Below are 27,811 nucleotides of genomic sequence, written 5' to 3'. Positions count from 1 at the left end.
TTCTTCCTAGAAACATCGCCAAAGGCAAGGGAAGCAAGGGCAAAAAAGAACTAGTGGGATTTCATCAAGATAAAAGCTTTTGCACAGCAAAAGAAACAGTCCACAAAACCAAAAGACAATCGACAGAATGGGAGAAAATATTTGCAAATGACCTATCAGATAAAGGGCTAGTGTCCAAAATCTAAAAAAACTTATCAAACTCAACACCCAAGGAACAAATAATCCAATCAAGAAATGGGCAGAAGACATGAACAGACATTTTTCCAAAGAAGACATCCAAATGGCCAACAGACACATGAAAAAGTGCCCAACATCGCTCGGCATCAGGGAAATCCAGATCAAAACCTCAATGAGATATCACCTCACACCCGTCGGAATGGCTAAAATTAACAAGTCAGGAAACTGACAGATGTTGGCGGGGATGCGGAGAACGGGGAACCCTCCTACACTGTTCGTGGGAATGCAAGCTGCTGCAACCCCTCTGGAAAACAGTATGGAGGTTCCTCAAACAGTTGAAAATAGAGCTACCGTATGATCCAGCAATTGCACTACTGGGTATTTACCGCAAAGATACAAATGTAGGGATTCGAAGGGGTACATGCACCCCAACTTTTATAGCAGCAATGTCCCCAATAGCGAAAGTGCGGAAGGAGCCACGATGTCCATCAACAGATGAATGGATAAAGAAGAGGTGGTATATATACCCAATGGAATATTATGCAGCCATCAAAAGGAATGAGATCTTGTCATTTGCAACGACATGGATGGAACTGGAGGGTGTTATGCTGAGTGAAATAAGTCAATCAGAGAAAGACATGTATCATATGACCTCGCTGATATGAGGAATTCTTAATCTCAGGAAACAAACTGAGGGTTGCTGGAGTGGTGGCGGGTGGGTGGGATGGGGTGGCTGGATGATAGTCAGTGGGTAGGGTATGTGCTATGGTGAGCACTGTGAATTGTGCAAGACTGTTGAATCATAGATCTGTACCTCTGAAACAAATAATGCAACATATGTTAAGAAAAAAGAAAAAGAAGAAGATAGCAGGAGGGGAAGAATGAAGGGGAGTCAGTCAGAGGGGGAGAGGAACCATGAGAGACGATGGACTCTGAAAAACAAACTGAGGGCTCTAGAGGGGAGGAGGGTGGGGGGATGGGTTAGCCTGGTGATGGGTATTAAAGAGGGCACATTCTGTGTGGAGTACTGGGTGTTATGCACAAACAATGAATCATGGAACCCTACATCAAAAACTAATGATGTAATGTATGGTGATTAACATAACAATAAAAAATAAGAAAAAATAAAGAGAAAAAACTAGTGATGTAATGTATGGTGATTAACATAACATAGTAAGAAAAAAAAAGAAAGAAAAAGAAACAGACTCTTTATTAGAGAGAACAAACTGTTGGTTACCAGATGGGAGATGAGTGGGGGGATGGGTTAAATAGGTGATGGGGATTAAGGAGGGCACTTGTTGGGGCGCCCTGGGTGGCCCAGTCGTTAAGCGACTGCCTTCAGCTCAGGTCATGATCCCAGAGTCCTGGGATTGAGCCCAGCATTTGGCTCCCTGCTCCGCAGGAAGCCTGCTTCTCCCTCTCCCACTCCCCCTGCTTGTGTTCCCTCTCTCGCTGTGTCTCTCTCTGTCAAATAAATAAATAAAATCTTTAAAAATAAAAGGAGGGCACTTGTTATGATGAGCACCAGCTGTTGTATGGCAATGTTGAAGCACTGTATTGTACACCTGAATCTAATATTACACTGTATGTTAATTCACTGGAATTAAAATAAAAACTTTAAAAAATTAAAAAAAAAAGAGTCCACTGTATTCTCAAGGCTGTAGATAAACAACTAACAAAATAGGCAAGTTCTTTGCTTTGGTAGCGTTTGGATTCTGGGACAGGGAAGGGGGAAACAGTCAATAAACAAGCAAATATAAATGAACTATCTAATTCCGATATGATAATACCTATGGATATACTAAAACAGGAAGATATGGTAAAACCTGGTGAATATTTCATTTTTTTATGGTCAGGAGTGGCCTCTCTGAAGAAGCAGCATTTCAGCTGAGGTTTCAATGACACAAACATTTGAGGGGAAGACTCTTCCTGGCAGAATTGCGAATCCAAATCCCTAAGGGAGAGCTACCTGGACTCTTTCCCATGTAATTAAGAGCAGAGTGAAGAATAAACAGAGTGGTTAGAAATGTGTAAGTAGGGACCTTTGCCTATGAAAAGAGTTGAATTTTTTTCCCCTAAGTTTGATGAGAAACTCTTGGAGGTTTTCAGAAGCAGGAGAGGGACACGACCTGATTTTTGCTTTAGAAAGCTCATTGACTAGTTCATGGAAAATCAACCATAGTGGCATTTGCAGAGTCCCAGAAAGACATGTAATAATTTTGAACAAATTAGCTGGTTGAGAGACGGACAGAAATGGAAAGATTGGGATATATTTTGAAAGTGGAATCAAAGATATGTAAGGATATGGAGGTAAAGAAAGGAAGCCTCTTAGACTTATGGTTTGAACAGTTGGATGGATGATACAGTACTTGAAATGAAGATGGCTGGGGAAAGAACTTGTGTTGTTTATGGGAGATCAAGGGTTACACCCTGGACCTGTAACGTTTGGTATGCCTCTTAGATGTCTGACTGGCTGTCGTTTATATGCAAATTTTCTGGCCTTTCAAATAACATAACAATATTAATTTAGGATTGTATTTATTTCTGAATTTGTTATGAATGCAATTCAGTAATGGAATGAATCAGTATCTTTCCCTTCCTGTGCCCTGTTATAAGAAAGTTTAGAGCTTACTTCAGAAGTTCATAAATGCCCTCTAAGGAAACATTTGATAGCCTTTATAAAAAATAGACTTATCAATACAGGCAAGTAAATTTTACTATAGAATCAGAAACAGAAAACTTATTTTCAATTGAGGATTCTTCCAGGGTTCAAATGAATCGATCAGTCAGGAAGAAGGAGTAGCCTTTACTTATAATAGGCTCATGTAGCTTTCTTATTTTAAAAAGAACTATGTCCTTTTTTCCCCCTAGGTTGGAATTTTGAGTCAATTAAGTAGTGTGTTTGTAGTCTACCACTTCCATGCCCATCTGATATAGAACCCAGGAAAAAATGAGAGATACAAGAGGCCATATCGTATGACATGCATGATAACAAGCAGCATAGGGGAAATACATTTGTCATTTCAGGGAAGTTCTTACCTGACACAATCTTGGGGAAAGCCTGTTTTGGAGAGATAAATGGATGAAGCCATTTAAGATGATGAATTAAACCTGCCTTTTATCTTTTCAATCGTGTCTAATAAAATAGTTTATATTGAGCAAGGGGTCTTACCTTCCCTGATCTAAGATACAATGTTGTACAAGATACACATTGTGTGGAGAGATAGTCTGATTTGTGTTTATTGATACATAACTCCTGCAAGTTCAAAATCTTTCTTTGTGCTTACTAGTTATGATTTTGTATCTCAGGGTCAGAGTTCCAATTTCAGCACACAAAGCCCTTGCTTTTGGCAGCTGATGGCCTGTTATTATGGGCAGAGATTAAAATTACCCAGGGCCAGGATCTATAATTTTCTATATTAAGTCTTGGACCAGTACCATAATGCTAGTAAAGTGAGATATCAGTGACTCATTTAAAATTCTTTTTCTCATGAGCAGTCAGACTAGTAATTCTGTTAAGTCCAGTAAATGGGATAAATCTGGACCACTTCAGTTTTCTGTTTTAAATAAAACACTGTAAATCCACACAGTGGGATGTGGCTTTCCCCCTCATGTTTTGTAGAGTTCCAGGACACCTGTTCTCTATACAGAACAGAACCCACTCTTTGTTCCCCTTCTTCCTTGATGCCTCCCTATGTCTGTGATGAAGGGGCCAAAAGTATTATTTCTCAATTGCTGATGATATTCAAGAAGAGAGAGAAGGACATCTCACAGAAGTCCTTCCCTCCAGAGACAGCTATGTGAGGTCTACCCAGCAGATAGCCAGGGCACACGGACAAGCCGTCAGGAATGCATTCACAACATCTTCATCCAATATGCCATAATCACTTTGTTCAAATGTTTATGTTTTATGGACTATGCCATTTAGCATTCATTGTTCCAGTGCTGCCTTACTCTGTTGTAACTCATATTTAATAACAGCTTGGAGGTATCTATTTTATTTGAAACTTATGCATATAGTTATAATTGGCTTTAGATTTGATCAGGGATAGGTTCCAAAAACGACTATTGAACTTTTAGAAAGTCCAACAAGGAAGTCCAAGGAAAGTCCCGGGACCTAAAATATTATCTTGGGCTTTTATATAAAAGACTTCATATATTCTGTGAATTGCCTAAAAACACTTTGCGCCCCCTGCCAAAAAAAAGAAAAGAAGAAGAAGGGGAAAGGAATGTTAGATAAAACCATATTGGTATACTATGAATAATTATTATAATTATTGACACTGGGTGAAGGGAATATGGGGATTCATGATACTATTTTCTCTACTTATGAATGTGTTTGAAAATTTTCATAAAGAGAATTATTTTTTAAATAAATAAATAAATGAAAATAGGCATATAGGGATGATTGAGCAGTTTGGGTTTTTGTTTTGTTTTGTTTAGACAAATTTTGAGGGTTTTATGTCATTGATAAGTCAGGCTCAGAAACGTATGAGGACAATCTAAAACCTAAGTGGTGATTAAGGGAAAGAAATACTACGATTCTAGGACATTTTTCAATTTCAAATTGTGAGTGATGGAATGTACTCCTGGGAGTGTAATTGGAACCATTTTTATTTGATCAAAAAATCCCAGAAGTATTTTTGTGATGGTTAATATATTTGCAGCCTTTTAGAGATATTCAATATTCTTTTCTCTAATAACACAGATCTAAATAGATGAGAAATATATTCCAATCTCTTCTTTTTAAAAATAATCTTTTACATATAAGCACGCACACACACACACGCGCACGCACACACACACACCTCCTGGAATCACTTTACCCCTGCCATTAAAGGAACATGCGTATGTGTGTGTTTCACATTGAAAAACAGGTCAATGAAGAAATTGTTTTATCAGAGCATTTGGGTGATGCTGCAAATTCTCTCAAATTCATATGTGTATATATGTAACTGTGCCATTGTTAAAGAAATTGGGAAGGTCCAATAATATTAGAGGAACAAACCCAACAAACATCCTGTGTGCATATACATATGAAATTTTAAGCAGTATACTGCATTTCCATTTTGATGTCTATTGTGATAACAATCCAAAATTACAGTGAATTCCACCTATTTAATAATAAAAAAATTCTTGATTCCATTTAATTTAAGGATCTAGAGGTAGCAAGCGCAGACACTGGAGTGGTTATGAATAAACATACCAGTTATGTTGGGGAGAAAAAATAAGACTTCCTGACTGTTTGCAGCCTTTATTCCCGCTCTGCTTCCCAGAGAATATTTTGTCTATCTGTTTTTTTGTTGTTCTGATAAAGGTAATACATAGGCAGAGCTGCAAATTTGGTAGGACTTGGGGCCGACTAGCAGCATTCTCTTTCAGGAAAGTACTAACAAGAAATAAGATTAGATCATAGATGATCTAGGAAGGGGGGAGGGTAAAGACAGCCATCTGTGAAGACTGAGAAAGTCTGGGAATATGTGAAAGGTCTCAACCATTTTTTGGAGCAGTCCTGTGAGTGGAAATGGAGATGTGTATATTTAGGTCATGAAGTTAGATGGTGTTTTGTGCTAGAGAGCTTGGACTTTATCAATAGGTGGACATGTGGGCAATGGACATGGTAAAGATTGCACTTTTGAAAGATCTATAAACAATTCATATAAAGTATCTTTCATGTTCAATCCCAATAAAATAATTGGTCCCATCAAAGAAAAATGATTTTAGGACAGTTACCCCCACTTTTCCCTGGGGTAGTCTCATCCTAAGCAGTTTTATCCCTTTGTTTCTATCACAAGGACAAATGGATATTCTACTATAGAGCCATTTGTAGGCATTGCTTTTGCGCTAAACTCCTCCAGAGGTGGGGCTGCCACATTATGTATTTATTTTTTTACGACTCCCTAGACTGACTTATCCATAGATGTTTACAGCACGTGCGGTCCTTAACACCTTTTTGAAAAGCTCAGTTTCTTATATCTGGATTAAATTTATTTAATATTGATTAGTAAGTGATTCAGTCTACATGAAAGCACTCTTGAAATTATCACAATTTCAGTACCTTGCCTGACTCCTTAGAAGAAGCTCAGTCCCAGGCCATTTCTGCTGTAAATCCTTCACCTACTGAAGGTGAGGTTTTTGCCCCAGCTGATGCCTTCTAGCCTTGTTAACTGATAACCTACAGTGTAATATACAGCTTTTACTTTGAAACTGGATTACATTTACTTCTGTTAACGCAGTTCATTGCATTTGGGAATTCTCTCCGTCTGTAGCACAGAAAATATATGTTTAGGAACAGCATGTAGAAAATTGAGGTGTTTTCTTGACCTGAGTTTGAGTTCAATTTGGGGGTGCATAAGTGTTTTCTTCCTTGGTGGGGGATTGTAAGTGGATACTGGGAAGAATCCTGATGTTTTTTCATTATCAGATTCCTTCCTACCTTTTTCCTTCCATTTGTTTTTTCCTAGGGCAGTTGACCTGAGATCACACAAAACTGGAATTACACCTGGGATTAACACTTGGAATTCTTTCTTGTGTTTTTGTTTTTGTTTTTTCTTTTTCCAGTAGGCTGGCTGGTTATATTTAAATATGGAAGTGTTGGGACTCTGTGCTCTCTTAAAAGAGGAAAATGTTGTGTCCTCACTGTTCAATCCTTTAAAATTTCATAATGTGAGGAATTTTAAGAAGTTATTTTGTCTGTCTGCATTTATTTAATAATTTGATCAACAGATAATGAAATGTGTATTATCCTCAGACTCTTTGTGAGGCCACTGGGGTGGATGATAGGCAAAGGTGAATAGACCCAGCTCCTGACTTCAATCAAATTAAATTCTCATAATAGTGGAAAGAACATGGAAATGCATTATGGAAATTTAATGAGATTTAGCTGGTCCCCTATTGATGGGACATTTATAAATTATGGTGCATGATAATTATGTTATAATACCGAGCAGCATTTCAGAAGGGTGGTATGTGCTAATATGGAAATCTCTTCATGCATAATTAAGGTACCCAAACAGCAAAACCAACATGTTGAGCAATAGTGCCCCGTTTGGAATTGAAAACAAAACAAAACAAAACAAAAACAGCTAGACCAAGTGGATTAGTAGATATATATTTATGCGCTTTCCTGGAAGGAATTATTAAAAAAAAGAAAAAAGGAGTGGGGGAGTTGAAGTCTTGTGCTTTTTTATTTTTAACCTTTGTATAGTTTGAATTTACTACTTTATGTTTCTTCTATTAATGTGTTTATTCATTTTAAATATCAAAGGGGTTTCTGCACTATAAGATTAGAGCTATATTTTTTCTTCTTTGTACCTCTTTCTAAAAGTGCATTGTTACATTGAGTATATAATAATATTACATACAGTATGCAAAGAGCTCTATCAGAGTCAATTACAGTGCCGTGGAAATATGGAAATATGAGGCAAGACCAGATATGGCCCCTCTTGGTCAATAAATAAGATTCTCTTATTTTTAAAGCCTCTTTATCTTGGAAACCTTTCCCTTTAATGGTTTGTCTTCCAACTACAGGAGTCTCCCCAGTTGGTAATTGGGTATGTAAGTCAGTTGTAAGTAAGCAAATTGATGCTTTTTTGGAAGTGCTGATACATTCCACTTCCTTCGTGTCAAACCATTGTGTTCATTAAGCACAGATAATGGTTTAGTCATATTCCTTATAAAATGAACCAAATTTAACCTTCAAATATATGCTCTGTGTCCCATCTACATGAAACATTAACTTTCTCATCTAATTTATTCCCCTTATGGGGCTTGGTTTTTCTTCTAAAAATAATCGCTTCCTATATGAAAAGAATTAGCAAAGAATTGTTATAAACACAGAAAAAGACGGTATTCTAATACATAAAACAGAGAGGTGAACTTGAGATAATTACTTAGGCCATAATATAACTTATCAAAAAATGATTTCCTCTGTCTTATGTCTAGGCAAACAGCTATTCTCTGCTTTTATTATCACTGTGGGGCATTTTCCTCTTCTGTAAGGCTGTTCTGCATTGTAGAGAATTATATTTGAAACTAAATATAAGCATTAATCCATTACTGAGGGATAAAATTGGGAATGTACCTGCAAATCACACTTCACTTAAGTTTTATTAACTTTTTATTTATTTCTACCTTTTTGGTTTATATTTCTGTGCTCATTTTGGCCTAAGTGATAGGAATAAAGATGTGTCTGACACTTGTAAATATAACCCATGTGATTTGTTTATTCTGTTAAAACAAATTGCTATTAGAATGGTAGTGTAAATCATCTTAGGAGATCTTATTGGTTGCCTAGTGTTCAGTTGTAACTCTAGCCTGTGGGTAGAGAACCACTGTAATCATATCTTAATGAATATTCAATCTTTTTGCTCCATCCCCAAATCATAAAGCCAATCGTAAGAACTGCTTGAAACTCATTTCCTTTTTTTTTACCTCTGATAGTAAGGAAGGTAGAAACTAAGCAGTCAGAGAATGTTTGGTTAGAAATCCAGAGAACATGATTCTGGGTGTGACTTTGCCACCAGCTACCACAACATAGCTGACAATTCATTAAACTTTTATTTTCCTTTTTGGCAAACTAAAAGGTTTGGATTAAATAAATTTTAAGATCAGATGACAGAGGCTATATGCCTTCCAGGATAGAAGTCTATTGCAACTAGGAACTATCCAAATAACTACAACTAACTTATTACAGTCCACAAAACATAATTAAATGGTAAACAAGATGCTAGAAGTCAAAAGGAAATATAACCAAATAGTCCACTTTCTCATAGGTAAAAGGCTTTCTAACTCCAAAATATAATAATACTGTGTTGTAAACTTAATGTTTGCCAAATAAATTGTAGTTTAAGTTTGGGATTTGCTCACTCTACATGCAGAAAGATGATTTAGATAGAGGTATATAAATATGTACAGAGTTAGAGATACATACATACATATATGCACATAAAGTCTATCATGTATAGAGCATATGTGGGAGAGAGAAAGTAACAAATCTTTTGCAGACTAATCAGAGGACACTGTGAAACTTTCCTAGATGTAACAGCAAGTATTTTGAAATTAGTCATGAAAATTAAGGACATGGGTTTTGACAGTTATTTATTTATTTATTTTATTTATTTGAGAGAGAGAGAGATTGAACATGCGTGCACAGGGAGGGGCAAAGGGAGAGGGAGAGAAGGCATCTTAAGCTCCAGCTCAGAACTGACATGGGGCTCAATCTCACAACCCTGAGATCATGACCTGAGCTGAAATCAAGAGTCAGATGCTTAACCAACTGAGCCACCCAGGCGCCCAACAGAGAGTTATTTCGAAAGACACATCTATCATTTTTACATCATTATTCTTTATTCCAAATCATTACAGACTAATGATGCTGTTTGTATCTGGAAGGAAATGAGGGTTGCCGGTCAGGTGTAAGACAGCAGGAAGCTGAAGGATTGTGGAGAATTAAGGCAAATGCTCTAAGTTCGTATTTATTGTTGGAAAGCTGCCAGTTTTCAATTTAAGATCTATATGGCCTCAGGTGTTCTAAAAGTATTTCAACTAAATCCTGTCATTGTGTCCATCTCATTCATTCATATTTTCATTTGCTAAACATTTCATAAAAGCCTGTTTTTAGCCAGACTAGATAACACTTGGTATTAGTCCTTCATGTGCTCATTCATGATCTGGCAGTTGGCATGGGGGGAGTCATGCCTGTGACCTGTGACTTTCTTAAAATTCTATGGTATTGGATGTGATTTACACTCTGTGTGTATAGTGCTAGAGATTGGTATGTATTTTATGCTTTCAAATTACCTATCCATATTCCTATTATAGTATCCACTGCAAGCTGCTAGAGGTTTCCTTTTGCTTGTCTTTCTCCTCCTCTAGACTGTGACCACTTCCCTCCCTGAGCAGGGAGCCTGACATGGGGCTCGATCCCAGGACCCCGGGATCATGACCTGAGCCGAAGGCAGACGCTTAACCAACTGAGCCACCCAGGCGCCCCTTAGTATCTTTTTTTTTTTAATTCTTTAGTAGGAAACAGCTTTTCAATGTACAAGGCACCCTGAATACCACACGAATAGTTCCGTTTTGTTTTGGTTTGGTTTTTTAATTGAAAATGGATCCGTGTCCACACATTGAAAAAAAAAAGGTAGTTTCCAGATTAAAATTTTATATTTTAACTTAGTTCTTGGAATTCTTTCTTTTTAATTATTTTATCTCATTCTTCTACTCAGTGCCAGATTTTATAAGCCCACCTCCAGTAAACTGCTTCTCTTGTCATTAGCTTATCTTTTTCTGCTACGCTTCTCCCACCGTTCCCTTTTTGTTTCTTGAAGTAAAATTTACAATCTATCTGAGGGGAGGAATTTTTAAATTTAGTGTTTAAATCGCCAGACCTGTAAGTTATGGTAATAAGAGATATTTTAAAAGACCGTCACCACAATCCAATACCTGAAAATTTTAAATAAATTGAATGCTAAAAATTGAAAATGTTCACTTCTCTAAGGGACAGCAGGAATTCTGCTATTAATATACAGAAGCTAAAAGGTATGTCAATATCTACTTGTACAATATAATGTTTAGTAAACATTCTTAGTGAATCATAAAACCGAAGCCATGTTAAGTTTCTGTTGTTTGTTTGTGTTTTCCCAGCTCTTGGTTTCACTGATTTGTTCTATTGGTTTTCTAGTCTCGATATCATTTATTTCTGCACTCATCTTTATTATTCCCTTCCTTCTATTGGCTTTGTGCTTTGTTTGTTCTTTTTCTAGCTCCCTTAGGTATGAGGTTAGGTTGTTTGAGATTTTTCTTGCTTCTTGAGGTAGGTCTGTATTGCTATATACTCCCATCTTAGAACCAATTTTGCTGAGTCCCAAAGATCTTGGAGCAGTGTGTTTTCATTTTCATTTGTTTCTATGTATTTTGTAATTTCCTCTTTGATTTCTTTGTTGACCATTCATTGTTTAGTAGCATGTTATTTAGCTTCTATATATTCGTGTTCTTTCAGATTTTTTTCTTGTGATTGATTTCTAGTTTCACACTGCTGTGGCTGGAAAGGATGCATGATATGATTGCAGTCTTTTTGAATTTATTGAGACTTGTCTTGTGGCCTAATGTGTTGTCTGTTCTGGAGAATGTTTCATGTGCCTTTCACCACTAAACCACGCTTACAAGAAATCTTAAAGAAATTTAGTGGAAAAAAAAAAGGCCATAATCAGGAATAAGAAAATTATGAACAGAACGAATTTCACAGGTAAATGCAAACATATAATAAAAGCAATAGATTAATCACTTATAAAACCAGTGTGGTGAAAACCCAAAAGCAATAAAATCAATTATATCTACAAAAATCAGCCAAGGGATTCACAAAATAAAAGGATTTAAAGTATGACATCATATATCTAAAACATGGCTGTGGGGAGTAAAAATTTAGTACTTTTAGTATGGGTTCAAACTTAAGTGACCATCAACCTAACATAGACTACTATATGCATAAGATGTTATAAATGAATCTCATGGTAGCCACAATCAAAAACCTGTAAATAGATACACAAAAAAGAAAGAGAAAGGAATCCAAGCACAACTTTCAAGAAAGCCACCAAACTAGAAGGGAAGAGAAGAATAAGGTATGTTAAGTTTCAAATAAAAATTTTGAAAAATTTACATTAATTTTGCTAGGTAAAATATGTGGTGTTGTTTTGTTTGTTTAAAATAACAAATCCTGTAAGCCCTAAGATTATCTTATCGGTTCACGCATTGGATGTTTCATGTTTAATACAAAGTTTGGAAGACTAGAAATACTCCACAAGCAAACAAACAGTAATTACTCCTTCGTAATTACCGTGCAACTTTATCACCATGCATTTTTATAATTATATTTTAAATACTCTCCATTTTCATGATAGATCATAATGTCTTCCAGCACATTACAATCTGTGGCTTATAACTGCAACTCACTTCCTCAAAGGCCTCTTCTTCATTTAGTCTGTATTTTAACTACTGTGAAAAGAGACTAAAAATTAATTGGTAGCATAATACTGCAATAAGGAAATTGTAGACAATATAATATTTCTGTGCTACTGAAATCATCTCATTATTCAGAGGATTCATGTTTAACATCTAAGATGTATTCCTTCTTCCTCTGTTAAAAAGCCAGGCACAATCAAATCAGTGCTTCTCAAACTGATGTGTGCCCAGGAATCACCTGAAGATCTGGTTCAAATGCAGATTTTGATTGGGTAGATCTAGGGAAAGGCCCAGATTCTGCATTTCTAATATGCTCCCAAGTACTGATCCTATTGCTGCTGGTCCTTGGACCACACTTTGAATAGCATCACTTTCAAGTATTATGTAAACCTATGTGCAAAAAGCTGTTAACAATATGCACACACACATGTGTACACATGCACATGTGCATATAAAAACTTCACCCTGACCTTTGCTACAATACTTTGAAACTCAAGCCTGGAAATTAATTGCTACTGTTAAAAGACTTAACACAAACAGAAACAGCATTCAACCTAGGAAAGTCTGCCAAGTAAGCACTAGGTAATTTCTCTCTGAAGTGAGATAAAGTAGAGTCAAGGAAGGCTTTCTGAAGAACATGGCATTTGAGCTGCTTTCTGAAGGCTGATTAGTAGTTTGCCAGATGGAGGGTGTGTATGCGGGGGGAGGGGGAGGGGGTGGGGAAGCTGGGAGAGGAAATTCCAGGCATGGGGAAAGGCATATAGAGGTGAGGAGACTGTAGGCCACAGGGGTGGGAGGAGTCTGGCAAAAGACAGGATCAAGGGAACAAATTCTTCTCTTCTAATAGCGGAGTTTGGATTTTATCTTTAGATATTTAGAAATCACCTGAGACCTAGAAGATTATATAAATCTTAATTCATCTAGTTGACTGTTTTCTCTTACACTCTCAATGAAATCCATCCCCCAACCTCCCCAGGAGACTAAAAATCAGAATTGCATGCCTAAATTCAAGGACAATATTATGGATATTCCATCCTTTTTTAATTTTTAATTTAAACAAATTTGAAAATTTGTTTCTGGGATTTCATTTTTTTACTCATTTAATAAAAAATTTGTGCCCCATCATAATCATCTTCAAATCAAGAAGGTAATAAGGATGTTTCAACATAGTAATATCAATAAATATAAATAGGTCATTACCAACATCCATAGTCTAACAGCTTATGAAGATCTTCGAATACCAGGGTAGGATTTGAAGCCTCTAAGACACTATAAAACACAACTCACAAAGACATCTCAGTTGAGGTGGCTTTTTAAGTTTCCCTTAGTGTTAAAAATATTGTTTTGAAAGTTCTCTTTTCAATAATGAAAAATTTCAAGGTAGGTTTACAACCCAGACTCTCATCGTCTATGTATAATTGATCCTTGGCAAGCTAAAATATTGTTATTTGGTAATATTTGTTTTAAAGAGACTTCTATAAAATTTCTCTATGCCAGTAGGTAGGAGAAATCCTAAGGTTAATAATTTGTTCAGAGCCTTTTCTTTTCCTGCCAATGCTGTTCCCCTAATTCCATAGTTTACAAGGGTTCACCAAGAAGGTCTTTAAATATATGTGTGGGTATATACATGCCAAAGAGACACATTTTGGGGTGGCGATTTTTGCTTGCCCATAATATGTAAACAGCACAGGACTTATCCTAGTAGTAAAATACAGATTTGATGGATTTAAACAGCCGATAGATCTCTAGCAACTGAGTAACAAAAAATAGTAGTAAGAATAATTTTTTTAAAACCACAGCAGATAAAGGAACAGGGAGCATTCAGTGTAGGCAATGGAATGTTAACATACATAAGAAAACATGACTTGTATCATACTCAGGGGATATTGGAAGTCGAACTTTGGTGAGGACTCAGGAGGGGAAGCTGGCCAGATGGTCCACTGACAAGCTGCAGTTAGCAAGAACCATCTTGGAAACATGGATCCTCTCAATGAGCAAATCTTTTCACTGTTCTTGGAGGGCAGTCAGTTGCAAGTTCTGTGGCCAAACCAACCATGGAGTTAGAGTGGGACAGAGCTGAGGAACAATAAGCCTCATTGATTAAACACTCTGAACTCTGACTCTGCTAAGTATCTAGGTTTCATAGCTGATACATGGACAGTGGCTAATAAAGATACTAAGGAATAGTGATAGTTGTAGCTAATGTGGATTTAATAATCGTTTATGTACCGTACACTGTTTTAAACCCTTTTCACACATGAATTTATTTAATCTTCACAACAGCTGCCTGAGGTAGGTAACGTTATTATCCTCATCTCATACGTGAGGAAAATGAGTCACAGAAATATTAAAAAAAATTTTTTAAGGTGTCTGATGTCTTGTAGTTAGTAAGTCAGGGAGCCAGGAAACAGACTGCTAAACACTGAAATGCACCCAAACGAAGTGACAAAGCCTACAGAAACATGAATGACCTCAAGAGAAGTCATCATATTCTAGACTCTTAGAATCAGTATATTATATACTCTAAAAGAATCCATTTTAGGAGACAATAAAGAGAATCCTGCCTCAGACAGTAGAAAGTATGACTCATGGAAGTTATTATCCCAAGAAGAATAAAAGGCAGAATCTGCATTTTTTTTAAGCAGGAAATTTAAGGTATTTCTAGATTTATTTGCTTTTTGTGGGAAATTTGTACTATTGTCAGTTATAAACTCACATGTCAGCATGACCATCCCATTTGAATGAGTGAATATACCTTGAATTTTTAAAATATCAAGAGAGAAAATATCCTATAGTGAGGAATGATTGTACACGTATAATGATATATATGATATATATAATCATTCCTCACTATAAGCACATATTTATATATGCTTTTGGAGTCTCACAGGAAATTTTCTTTAGCATAGAGTTTTAGGATCCTTGATTGCATTTATCCTTTCAGTTCATCTGGAGAAAGAATTTAGACTACTTCAGTGTCATGGCAGCAACTGTCTGCAGACACTTCATGATTCAGCCTTTCCTTTGTGTGATTTCTGTGGCTTCACCAAAGTCACTGAAGTTGGAGGCTCCCAAAAGCAGACAGTTGGGAAGCACTTGTGCTCCATGAGGAATGACATTGGTTGAGTTATGTGCCAGGATGAGTTACATATTCCAGCCCCGCAATGCATCCTCTATAGGCAGGCAAGACAATTTATTTTTAATTTTGCCCAATTCTGACCTTCTGTCTGTTTGAGTCAGTTTTCCTTCAATATTGGTTAATAGAATGCTGCTGCTAATAAAGAGTAAACTAAAAGGATTGAGTAAATACTACTGCCACTTAAAGCCAAATGATTTTCAAATATTTATTTGTGGATACACACTCATTTCTTTTTCCACTATTGATTTTGGAGGCAACTGGAAGTCTCATGAATTCCATAATCTTTTTTTTTTTCTTTATCCAGATTAGTAAATGCAAACAAGCTAGCTGGAGTGGAAATGGGGAGGAATGGGTGTTGGGGAAAATGATATCAGTTATCTATTAAGATTATGATGTTGCATGTCAATTGCAAAATTTAGTGATATGAAACAATAAAGATTTACTTAGCTTACATATTTGTGGAATCATCTTTACTGACCTCACCTGGTCTGGGGTCAACTGCATGCTATCTGTGTATCTCTGCTGATTTTAGTTGAGCTCACTCACATGTCCAGGTAGTGGCCTTGGCTCTGATGATAGGGATAACTCATCTACACTTGTATCTCATCCTTCAGCAGGCCAGGTTGAGCATATTCATGTGGTTATGCAGAGAAGCAAAAGAAGCAAAACTCAATGCTTAAAAACATTTTAGTCTTCTGCTTGTGTCTCATTTGCTAACATTTTATTGGCTAGAGCAATTCACATGGAATCAGACCAAGATTCAGAGGGCTCAACAATACTACATGGCAAAAGGCAAAGATACAAGGAGGGATAAAGAATTAAGATTGTGGGGCGCCTGGGTGGCTCAGTCGTTAAGCGTCTGCCTTCAGCTCAGGTCATGATCCCAGGGTCCTGGGATCGAGCCCTGCATTGGGCTCCCTGCTCAGTGGGAAGCCTGCTTCTCCCTCTCCCACTCCCCCTGCTTGTGTGCCCTCTCTCGCTGTGTCTCTCTCTGTCAAATAAATAAATAAATAAAATCTTTAAAAAAAAAAATAAAGAATTAAGATCATGCAGGGGAGGAAGAATAATTTTCCTTCTACCTTTCTAGGTTCTTGGCTGGGACTCCCCTCCCCCCCATAAAGCCATATTAACAGGAGAAAAAAACAAAAAGAAGTTTAATAACATATATGCCTCTTGTGTGGAGATATCCAGGAAAACCTAGTAACTCCCTGAAATGGCTGAAGTCACCATCTTAAATACCACCTTCAGCTAAAGACAAAAGAAGGTGCTGGGGAGGGGGCAGGGAGGCCGGTTGTGGGAGATTACCAGGAAAAGCACAGTAAACAAAGGTAAGGTTGTTGCATAGACTTAAGTCCTTGCTTCTCCACTGATAAGAGTTTCTTGAGATTTAGAGTATTCTTTTCTTCCAGATACAAAGAGGGGGAAACTATTACAAATAGAGATTTCCCTTATAAATATAAATGTCTCTTACAAAAGGGTAACTTCCAGTCAGTTTTCAGAGCTTTTCCTCTATCTGTTGTTTCTTAAAAATAATGAGCCTAAATTAATCCTTATGCCAAAGAGGCATATTCTTCAGGGGTATATTCTGCTCCCCTTCAACCATTAATACAATTAATCTTTAGAAGAACACATTTTCCCAGGGGGTAGGGGAGGAAGGGGTCCATTTTAGTTTTCAGATCATAAACTTACAAATTAGTATTTGTTTTATCCAAGCAAATAAACTAGCAAAAAAATCCTCCCAGCCATGTTAATTCATTGATCAAGATTTTTAGACCAATATGGCTTTCTTTTTATTCATTTTTAAACACATTTGTTATAGTAACAAGCAGCAATTTTTCTAGTCTTGTAGGGATGTGGAAGGGGCATCAATTCTCAAAGAATAAGTTTCTCCCTGTTGTGTTTTAAAAGATTATCAAATAAGTCACACCACCACATTTCCCCGAGTCCAGGATTCATTTGTTAAGAGCCATATCCTTTGACTATATTTTATCATGTGGGCTCATTTGATATTCAAATAATTGTTCTCCCTGGGATACTGACTAGATTTCACTGGGAAATTGGAGTGAAGGGGGTTCAATGGACAATCAGCTTCTAGCCGTTTTGAAATTACAGAGATTAATGAGAAAAAAAAACTGATTTGGTTGTAATTAGCAAAATGGTTCCCTTTTTAGAAGGTAGCTCCTAAGGATCTCTTTCCAAAATAGAATCCTACAGTTTCTACTGTGAAAACATAGTTAATTTGAGGGGGAAATATTTATCTACACACAAATACTGGTTATGAATATATTTCTAATGTGAAAAAGCAAAATTCAACAGAGTACTTTTTAAAGATCTTACTGACTTTATTCAAGGATTTGTGAATCAGACAGCCTCTCCTCAAGCAGGTAGAGAGGAGCTCTGAGGACCTCTGCAAATGGGAGGCTTCTATAGCAGAAGGGAGCAGGAACAAGAAAGTTATAGTGGCAAAAAGTGGATTGGTTGTGGCAAGATCACTTTTCTTTAGGGGATGGCAGGAGTCATCAGATAAATTACCTCACTAGTGCTGATCAGGTGACTCCTTTTTTTATAATTTTTTTAAAAATTTTTATTTATTTGACAGAGAGAGAGAGACAGCGAGAGAGGGAACACAAGCAGGGGGAGTGGGAGAGGGAGAAGCAGGCTTCCCGTGCAGCAGGGAGCCTGATGCGGGCCTTGATCCCAGGACCTTGGAATCATGACCTGAGCCGAAGGCAAACGCTTAACGACTGAGCCATCCAGGTGCCCCTGATCAGGTGACTCCTGATTGGCTGGTTTAAAATTCCATTTCTAGGAGAGCCAAAACTGTAATTAAGTTATGTCTTGGTTTGGTGACATGGAGCTTAGCATAAGTGACTCCATTTTGGACCCATTGTCTGGTTTTTAGCATTAATATAACTGGAAGGAGTCAACATTCCCCTCTTTACTTTTAAGGCAAGTTCACATTCTGCTTCAAGTGATCATTTTTTCAACAATATTTTTTGTTCTCTTTTGTGGTCTGGCAGTACTTTTTTGAAGTCCAGTTAGAATAGCAGCCAACATAACTGAGACTAAGAGGGGGCCAAATATCTCTCCAGAAGCAAGACTTCAAAAGATAGGCATTACAAAGCACTACTGTGACTCAAATAATCACTTGTTTTTAAGGGGGATTTGCTAATGTAGAACTGGTTTTTTATCTTCCCAGCCCCTAGTGAGCCTTTACTGTGCAAATTCGCTGATGGAGGACAAAAGAAGCGACAGAATCAAAGCAAATACACCCAGAATGGAAGGCCTTGGCCCAGGGAAGGAGAGGTGAGTCCTGACTGACTTTTGCTCAGAAATATAGATATCCCTCAGAATGGTGGCAAGACAGACATTTGGGACCCTGATGAAATCGGGTCCTGTAGAAAATCACATGGCTTCAAAGGGGGCAAATGAGTAGGCCTATATTAATGTGCTCAGGATAAAATTACTTGAGGAGGAGTGTAGGACTTCAAAATTGACCTCAGTTCTGTACTACAGTAAGTCCTCTGTCTTTAACCAAGCCTTAACCCAATATCCACTCACTGAAAGAATTATCCACAAACAATTGATCCATAATTGTATAGTAGCCAAGAAATATTTTCAGTGAAATCAATAGTGAGAGTTGAATGTGTTTGGGAAAAAACACAAATTTAGATTTATTTTATTCTCCCATTGAGATATTCTACTTGCGCATAATATGTGTATTTATGCATTTTCCCATTTGTGCATAAATGTGTTGATATGTATTTTATATATGTATAAAACAATATAAAAATGACATTTTCTGTTGGTCGAGAAAAAGGGAGAAAAGTTCACATACACAGGGTTTCGTTTTTCACAACAAAAAGAAAAGCACTGAGCAGTTAATTATCCATTTACCCTCTTAACACAAGAGAGTAGAAAAGCAAGCTTATGCATCCAATGACACTTGGGAATGAATTCCTTTTGGTTATTTTTGTTGTAAGAAGGCAAGGAAAAGGTGTCTGGGCTTCTAAGGGGTCTTTTTATTCTTTGTGAAATGGAATGGAGTTGCTTGAATGACTTGAATAAACGTTATTTTGTACCAAGGCCTTAATTTCAACAGAAGAGCTTTATTTCCTATTTCTATTCAAAGCACCTACTTCATCCATTTCTCATTTAAGAGGCATCCCACTTGTTGCATCATTAACAGTTGTAAGGAAGGAAAAGAGGGTGGGGTTTTCCTCAGCAAAACCTTTAGCCATTTTTTAGTTTCTAACACTGTTGTCTGTTTTGAGTATTTCCACGCAGGTCCCAAAACCCCTCTTAAATTGTATAGTTATGTTCAAGTATTGTATAATCTGTAACTCATTTTTTTAAGACATGAAAAAGAGAATCGCCACTGAACACTTGAAACTAATGAAAAGGAAAGTTTGAAAACTTCAATTTAGAAAGGCTATCTGTGTTATGTTCAAAAAAAGAAGAGGAAAGGGAATGACCCTTGTGTTTTTAGGTAAGGGTTAGTGATCAGCAGTTAGGCCCATTGCCCCCAGAAGACAGCTGATTTCTGAGAACACTCATTATGACATCCATCCCATTCCAAACATCTGGAGTCTAGAAAGACTCATTTGATCTTAAAATTCTATTGGGTCAAATGCTTGCTTGTGAGAGAGATTTCTGGATCATAGACCATCACCAAGAACCTTGATGGTCAATTAGATGACTTCACAGTGAAGACCAAAACCTCAGTTCCTGTCCCCTTGAGAACCTGAATTATCACACCCACAAAAGGGATGCCAGCTTGAGCAAGACACAGCCCTTGAATCTACATTTCTTAGGAACCAAACCAATAGACATAAGAGAAATGTAGACTTAGAGCTGCCACATACAAATCTAGGGCTTTAGGTTGAGATCATGGTAAAGACCATGTGTACTATTGCCACAGAAGCATTGTGGAGTCAAGTTTAGTACACAGAGCACCTTGTAGTTTAAATATAGGTTTTAAACGTATATTCCTAATCTCTATTTTCAGAAATTGCTTTTTAAGAGTTCTATATTTTCCTGTTGAACTGTGAAAATCAAGGGCAAATTTATCTGTGACCCATAAAAATGTATTCCAAGTATGTAGACACATTCAGAGGAAAGAAACTAGGAAAAGAAGTGGTGTGCACTAAAAATATGCTTGTCAGATATCTGGGTTTTGAGATAAGCATATTAATTTTTACACCTTGACTGTGGTCTTAGAGTAGACATTCTGAATGTTGCATAACTTTCTGTGCCCATCATAATATATATTTTTGCTTCTATTTCCCCTTGCATTGTGCTTGCTAGAGTAAATTATGTTAACATCATTGATAAAGTATGGCATAAAGCAAATTATTCCTATGTAAGCAATATTTAATTAATTTTTATATACCAGGAAATTCTAATTACTGTATTTCATTGTTTCTAAGACACATGTTTTTGTTGTTGTTTTTCCACATTTTAACACTTCTGAAATTGGTTCTCCTCTTCTAATCAATGGCATTATTACAAGACAATTTGCATTTGCTCCTGTTAGTCACCTGGGTAAACTACCTACATTCTCTGTTTAAGGTCTTTGACCACACTGACTGCATGAATTGAAACTCTAACCAAAGCAAGGACTATGGGTCCGATTCTTGGGAGAGATTTTCTCTCTGTCCTTCTTTCATCCAGTGTTAAGACTGAGACATGGATCTTCCCTTGAAGTCAATTTCTGATGGATGGTCTTATTTTCCATTTTCTTTTTTTTTCTCTTTTTTTAGAAAGCAAACAAATCACCTTTATTTTGTTATGTTAATCACTATACAATACATCATTAGTTTTTGATGTAGTGTTCCATGATTCCTTGTTTTGCATATAACATCCAATGCTCCATTCAGTACATGCCCTCTTTAATACCCATCACCAGGCTAACCCATCCCCCCGCCCCCTCCCCTCTAGAACCCTCAGTTTGTTTCTCAGAGTCCATAGTCTCTCATAGTTCAACTTCCCCTACGATTCCTCCCCTTCATTCTTCCCTTCCAGCTATCTTCTTTATTTTTTCTTTTCTAACATATAATGTATTATTTGTTTCAGAGGTACAGGTCTGTGATTCAACAGTCTTACACAATTCATAGTGCTCACCATAGCATATAACCTCCCCAATGTCTATCACCCAGCCACCCCATCCCTCCCACCCCCACCACTCCAGCAACCCTCAGTTTGTTTCCTGATATTAAGAATTCCTTATATCAGTGATATCATATTATACATGTTCTCTGATTGACTTATTTCGCTCAGCATAATACCCTCCAGTTCCATCCACATCGTTGCAAATGGCAAGATTGCACTCCTTTTGATGGCTGCATAATATTCCATTGTGTGTGTGTGTGTGTGTGTGTGTGTGTGTGTGTGTGTGTGTGTGTGTATACCACATCTTCTTCATTCTTCTGTCGATGGACATCTTGGCTCTTTCTATAGTTTGACTATTGTGGACATTGCTGCTATAAACATCAGGGGGCACGTACCCCTTCGGATCCCTACACTTGTATCTTTGGGGTAAATACCCAGTAGTGCAATTGCTGGGTCATATGGTAGCTCTATTTTCAACTTTTTGAGGAACCTCCGTACTGTTTTCCAGAGTGGCTGCACCAGCTTGCATTCCCACCAACAGTTTAGGAGGGTTCCCCTTTCTCTGCATCCCTGCCAACATCTGTCATTTCCTGCCTTGCTAATTTTAGCAATTCTGAGTGGTGCGAGGTGGTATCTCATTGCGGTTTTGATTTAGATTTCCCTGATGCCGAAAGATTTTGAGCACTTTTTCATCTGTCTGTTAGCTATTTGGATGTCTTCTTTGGAAAGATGTCTGTTCATGTCTTCTGCCCATTTCTTGATTGGATCATGTGTTCTTTGGGTGTTGAGTTTGATAAGTTCTTTATAGATTTTGGATATGCCCTTTATCTGATACGTCATTTGGGAATATCTTCTCCCATAATGTCGGTTCTCTTTTGGTTTCATTGACTGTTTCTTTTGCTGTGCAAAAGCTTTTATCTTGATGAATTCCCAGTAGTTCATTTTTGCCCTTGTTTCCCTTGCCTTTGGCGATTTTCTAGGAAGAAGTTGCTGCAGCTGAGGTCGAAGATGTTGCTGCCTGTGTTCTCCTTTAGGATTTTGAAGGACTCCTATTTCACATTGAGGTCTTTCAACCATTTTGAGTCTATTTTTGTGTGTGGTGTAAGGAAATGGTCCAGTTTCATTCTTCTGTATGGGGCTGTCCAATTTTCCCAACACCATTTGTTGAAGAGACTGTCTTTTTTCCATTGGACATTCTTTCCTGCTTTGTCAAAGACTAGTTGACCATGGAGTTGAGGGTCCATTTCTAGGCTCTCTATTCTGTTCCATTGATCTATGTTTCTGTTTTTGTGCCAGTACCATACTGTCTTGATGATGACAGCTTTGTAATAGAGCTGGAAGTCCGGAATTGTGATGCCGCCAGCTTTACTTTTCTTTTTCAACATTCCTCTGGCTATTCGGGGTCTTTTCTGGTTCCATACAAATTTTAGGATTATTTGTTCCATTTCTTTGAAAAAGGTGGATGGTATTTTGATGGGGATTGCATTGAATGTGTAGATTGCTCTAGGTTGCATTGCAATTTCACAATATTTGTTCTTCCAGTCCATGAGCATGGAATGTTTCTCCATTTCTTTCTTTTCTTTCTTCTCCATTGTCTTCCTCAATATCTTTCATAAGTATTTTATAGTTTTCTGAGTACAGATTCTTTGCCTCTTTGGTTAGATTTATTCCTAGGTATCTTATGATTTTGGGTGCAGTTGTAAATGGGATCGACTCCTTAATTTCTCTCTCTTCTGTCTTGTTGTTGGACTATAGGAATGCCACTGATTTCTGTGCATTGATTTTATATCCTGCCACTTTCCTGAATTCCTGTATGAGTTCTAGCAGTTTTGGGGTACAGTCTTTTGGGTTTTCCACACAAAGTATCATATCATCTGAAAAGAGTGGGAGTTTGACTTCTCTTTGCCAATTCGGATGCCTTTGATTTCTTTTTGTTGTCTGATTGCTGTGGCTAGGACTTCTAATACTATGTTGAATATCAGTGGTGATAGTGGACATCCCTGCTGTGTTTCTGACCTTAGGGGGAAAGCTCTCAGATTTTCCCCATTGAGAATGATATTCGCTGAGGGTTTTTCATAGATGGCTTTTATGATATTGAGGTATGTACCCTCTATGCCTATACTCTGAAGAGTTTTGATCAAGAAAGAATGCTGTACTTTGTCAAATGCTTTCTCTGCATCTATTGAGAGGATCATATGGTTCTTATTCTTTCTTTTATTAATGTGTTGTATCACGTGGATCGATTCGCAGATGTTGAACCAACCTAGCAGCCCAGGGATAAATCCCACTTGGTCGTGGTGTATAATCCTTTTAATGTACTGTTGGATCCTATTGGCTAGTATTTTGGTGAGAATTTTGGCATCCGTGTTCATCAGGGATATTGGTGTGTAGTTTTCCTTTTTGATGGAGTCTTTGTCTGGTTTTGTGATCAAGGTAATGGTGGCCTCATAAAATGAGTTTGGAAGTTTTCTTTCCATTTCTATATTTTGGAACAGTTTCAGAAGAATAGGTATTAATGCTTTAAATATTTGGTAGAATTCCCCTGGGAAGCCATCTGGCCCTGGGCTCTTGTTTGTTGGGAGATTTTTCATTACTGCTTCAATTTCCTTAGTGGTTATAGGTCTGTTCAGGTTTTCTATTTCTTCCTGTTTCAGTTGTGGTAGTTTATACATCTCTAGGACTGCATCCATTTCTTCCAGGTTATCTAATTTGCTGGTATAGAGTTGCTCATAATAGGTTCTTATAATTGTTTGTATTTCTTTGGTGTTGGTTGTGATCTTTCCTCTTTCATTCATGATTTTATTTATTTGGGTTCTTTCTCTTTTCTTTTTGATAAGTCTGGCCAGGGGTTTATCAATCTTATTAATTCTTTCCAGGAACCAGCTCCTAGTTTCATTGATCTGTTCTACTGTTCTTTTGGTTTCTATTTCATTGATTTCTGCTCTGATCTTTATTATTTCTCTTCTCCTGCTGGGTTAAGGCTTTGTTTGCTCTTCTTTCTCCTGCTCCTTTAGGTGTAGTGTTAGGTTGTGTATTTGAGACCTTTCTTGTTTCTTGAGAAAGGCTTGTATTGCTATATACTTTCCTCTCAGGACTGCCTTTGCTGCATCCCAAAGATTTTGAACAGTTGTGTTTTCATTTTCATTGGTTTCCATGAATTTTTTTTAATTCTTCTTTAATTTCCTGGTTGACCCATTCATTCTTTAGTAGGATGCTCTTCGGCCTCCATGTATTTGAGTTCTTTCTGACTTTCCTCTTGTGATTGAGTTCTAGTTTCAAAGCATTGTGGTCTGAAAATATGCTGGGAATGATCCCAGTCTTTTGGTACAAGTTAAGACCTGATTTGCGACCTAGGATGTGATCTATTCTGGAGAATGTTCCATGGGCACTAGAGAAGAGTGTGTATTCCGTTGTTTTGGGGTGGAATATTCTGAATATACCTGTGAAGTCCATTTGGTCCAGTGTGTCATTTAATGTCTTTATTTCCTTGTTGTTCTTTTGCTTAGATGATCTGTCCATTTCAATGAGGGGGGTGTTAAAGTCCTCTACTATTATTGTATTGCTATCAATGTGTTTCTTTGCTTTTGTTATTAATTGGCCTATATAACTGGCTGCTCCTGTGTTAGGGGCATAGATATTTACAATTGTTAGATCTTCTTGTTGGATAGACCCTTTAAGTAGGATATAGTGTCCTTCCTGCTCTCTTATTACAGTCTTTGGCTTAAAATCTAATTTGTCTGATATAAGGATTGCCACCCCAGCTTTCTTTTGGTGTCCATTAGCATGGTAAGTGATTTTCCATCCCCTCACTTTCAATCTTGGGTTGTCTTTGGTCTAAAATGAGTCTTTTGCAGACAGCACAGCGATGGGTCTTGTTTTTTTATCCAATCTGATACCCTGTGTGTTTTGATTGGGGCATTTAGCCCATTTACATTCAGGGTAATTATTGAAAGATATGAATTTAGTGCCATTGTATTGCCTGTAAGGTGACTGTTACTGTATATTGTCTGTATTCCTGTCTGGTCTATGTTACTTTTAGACTCTGTCTTTGATTAGAGGACCCCTTTCAATATTTCTTTAGGGCTGGTTTTGTGTTTGTAAATTCCTTTAGTTTTTGTTTGTGCTGGAAGCTTTTGTTTCTCCTTCTATTTTCAATGACAGCCAGCTGGATGTAGTATTCTTGGCTGCTTATTTTTCTCATTTAGTGCTCTGAATATATCATGCCAGTCCTTTCTGGCCTGCCAGGTCTCTGTGGATAGGGCTGTTGCCAATCTAATGTTTCTACCATGGTAGGTTACAGATCTCTTCTTCCGAGCTGCTTTCAGGATTTTCTCTTTGTCTCTGAGACTCATAGGTTTTACTATTAGAAGTCGGAGTGGTGACCTATTTTTATTGATATTGAGGGGGGTTCTCTGTGCCTCCTGGATTTTGATGCCTCTTTCCCTCCCCAAATTAGGGACGTTCTCTGCTATAATTTGCTCCAATATACCTTCTGCCCCTCTCTCTTTTTCTTCTTTTTCTGGGATCCCAATTATTCTAATATTGTTTTGTCTTATGGTATCCCTTATCTCTCGAATTCTGCCCTCGTGATCCAGTAGTTGTTTCTCATTCTTTTTCTCAGCTTCTTTTTTTCCATCATTTGGTCTTCTATATCACTAATTCTCTCTTCTGCCTTATTTATCCTAGCATTTAGAGTCTCCATTTTTTATTGCACCTCATTAATAGCCTTTTTGATTTTGACTTGGTTAGATTTTAGTTCTTTTATTTCTCCAGAGAGGGTTTCTCTAATATCTTCCAAGATTTTTTTAAGCCCAGCTAGTATCTTTGAAATCATCATTCTGTACTCTAATTTTGACATCTTACTAAAGCCCATATTGATTAGGTCCCTGGCAGTCGGTATTGCCTCTTGTTCTTTTTTTCAGGTGATTTTTTCCATCTTGTCATTTTGTCCAGGGGAGAATAGATGAATGAGAGAACAAAATGCTAACAGGGTAACAACGACCCGAGAAAAATATTCACTAAACAAATCAGAAGAGACCTGAAATGATGGGAAAAGAAAGGGAAAGAAAGAAAAAAGAGGAAAAAAAAAGGTCAAAAAAAAGATAAAAACAAACAAACAAAAAACAGAATATGATCAGATATGATCAGGCTGGTGAATAGATCAGTGCCACACACTAGATTTTGGGTATATTTTAGTCTGTTAGAAGAAACTGCCTCCCAAAATTTTCAAGCAAGATAATCTTATATATGTACAAAAATAAGGGTAAATATTATGAAGGGATGGAATATGATTGTAAAGATGAAAAATATAAAGGATTTTATAAAAGGAATTGATAAGATGTTGGTTGAAAAAAGAAAAGAGGAATTCAAAAAAAAAAAGGGAGAGAATGTGATCAGGCAGGAGACTAGAACAAAGCCATACACTAGAGATTTAGGGTATATTTTGGTCTATTAGACGAAACTGTATCCCAAAATTTTAAAGAGAGTACAACTTATATATATATATATATACCAAAAATAAGGTCAGCTACTATGAAGGGATAGAATATGACTCTAAAAATGAAAAATAAGAAAGATTTTTAAAAAAGGGATTGATAAGATGTTGGTTGTAAAAGGGAAAAAGAAAAATTCAAAAATAATTAAAAAAATTAACTTTGAAAGATTAAGGAAGTAGTGGGAAAAAAAGCCATGAATTCTATGTGCAGTATTCCCCTAGCGCTGGAGTTCTGCCATTCTTTTTGATCAGTAAACTTGGTCTGGCTGGCTGTTCTTGCTGATCTTCTGGGGGAGGGGCCTGTTGCTGTGGTTGCCAAATGTCTTTGTCTGAGGTGGAATTGCCCTGCCCTTGCCGGGTCCGGGGTAAGTAATCTGCTTGGGTTTGCTCTCCGGTGCTTTTGTTCCCTGAAAGCTTTCCTATGGCTTTGGAGGATGAGAGTGAAAATGGTGGCCTCCCAATCTCCACCCCGGAGGAGCCGAGAACTTGGGGCCCCACTCCTCAGTGATCCCCCAAAGAAAAGCAGTCAATCACTCACATCTCCCCAGTCTCCGGCAGCACTCCGTGCTCACCTGGCCTATGACTGAGCATTTCTATCTCCAGCACAGGACCCTGTTTGGAGTCTCCAAACCCAGCAGATCCCTGCAGTGCGCTCCTGCACCACTCCTCCCAGGGGAGGAAGGGGAGTCTCCCTGGATCTGCTGCTTGTTGGGTCCCTGCTGGAAGAGCAGTGGCCCAACTGTGCTGCGGATCACAGATTATGGCAACCCCGAGCTGAGAGCCCACTCCTTGGCTCCATCTCTGCAGCCGGCTTTCCCACTCTGATACCTGGGAGCTCTGACACACTCAGGCACCCCCTGTCTTCCTGTGACCCTGAGCGTCCCGAGACCACACTGTCCTGCAAGGGTTCCAAACCCCCCCGCCTCCCTTAG

The 27,811-nt window shown here is 37.6% G+C and overlaps 1 protein-coding gene across 15 annotated transcripts in view; it reads left to right on the top strand.

Annotated features, from left to right (window-relative positions):
• RBMS3 (RNA binding motif single stranded interacting protein 3) overlaps window positions 1-27,811 on the top strand; it is an 830,766-nt gene that overhangs the window by 654,360 nt on the left and 148,595 nt on the right. For all 15 annotated transcript variants that reach the window (XM_027584288.2, XM_027584297.2, XM_027584292.2 and 12 more), the window contains exon 7: window positions 18,474-18,580. In XM_027584288.2, coding sequence (XP_027440089.1) covers window positions 18,474-18,580 — 107 coding nt within the window. The remainder of the gene's footprint in view (window positions 1-18,473; window positions 18,581-27,811) is intronic.

The sequence above is a fragment of the Zalophus californianus genome, chromosome 1 (genome assembly GCF_009762305.2).
Source record: "Zalophus californianus isolate mZalCal1 chromosome 1, mZalCal1.pri.v2, whole genome shotgun sequence".
Taxonomy (NCBI): Eukaryota; Metazoa; Chordata; class Mammalia; order Carnivora; family Otariidae; genus Zalophus; species Zalophus californianus.
This window is presented reverse-complemented; position numbering and strand designations above follow the sequence as displayed.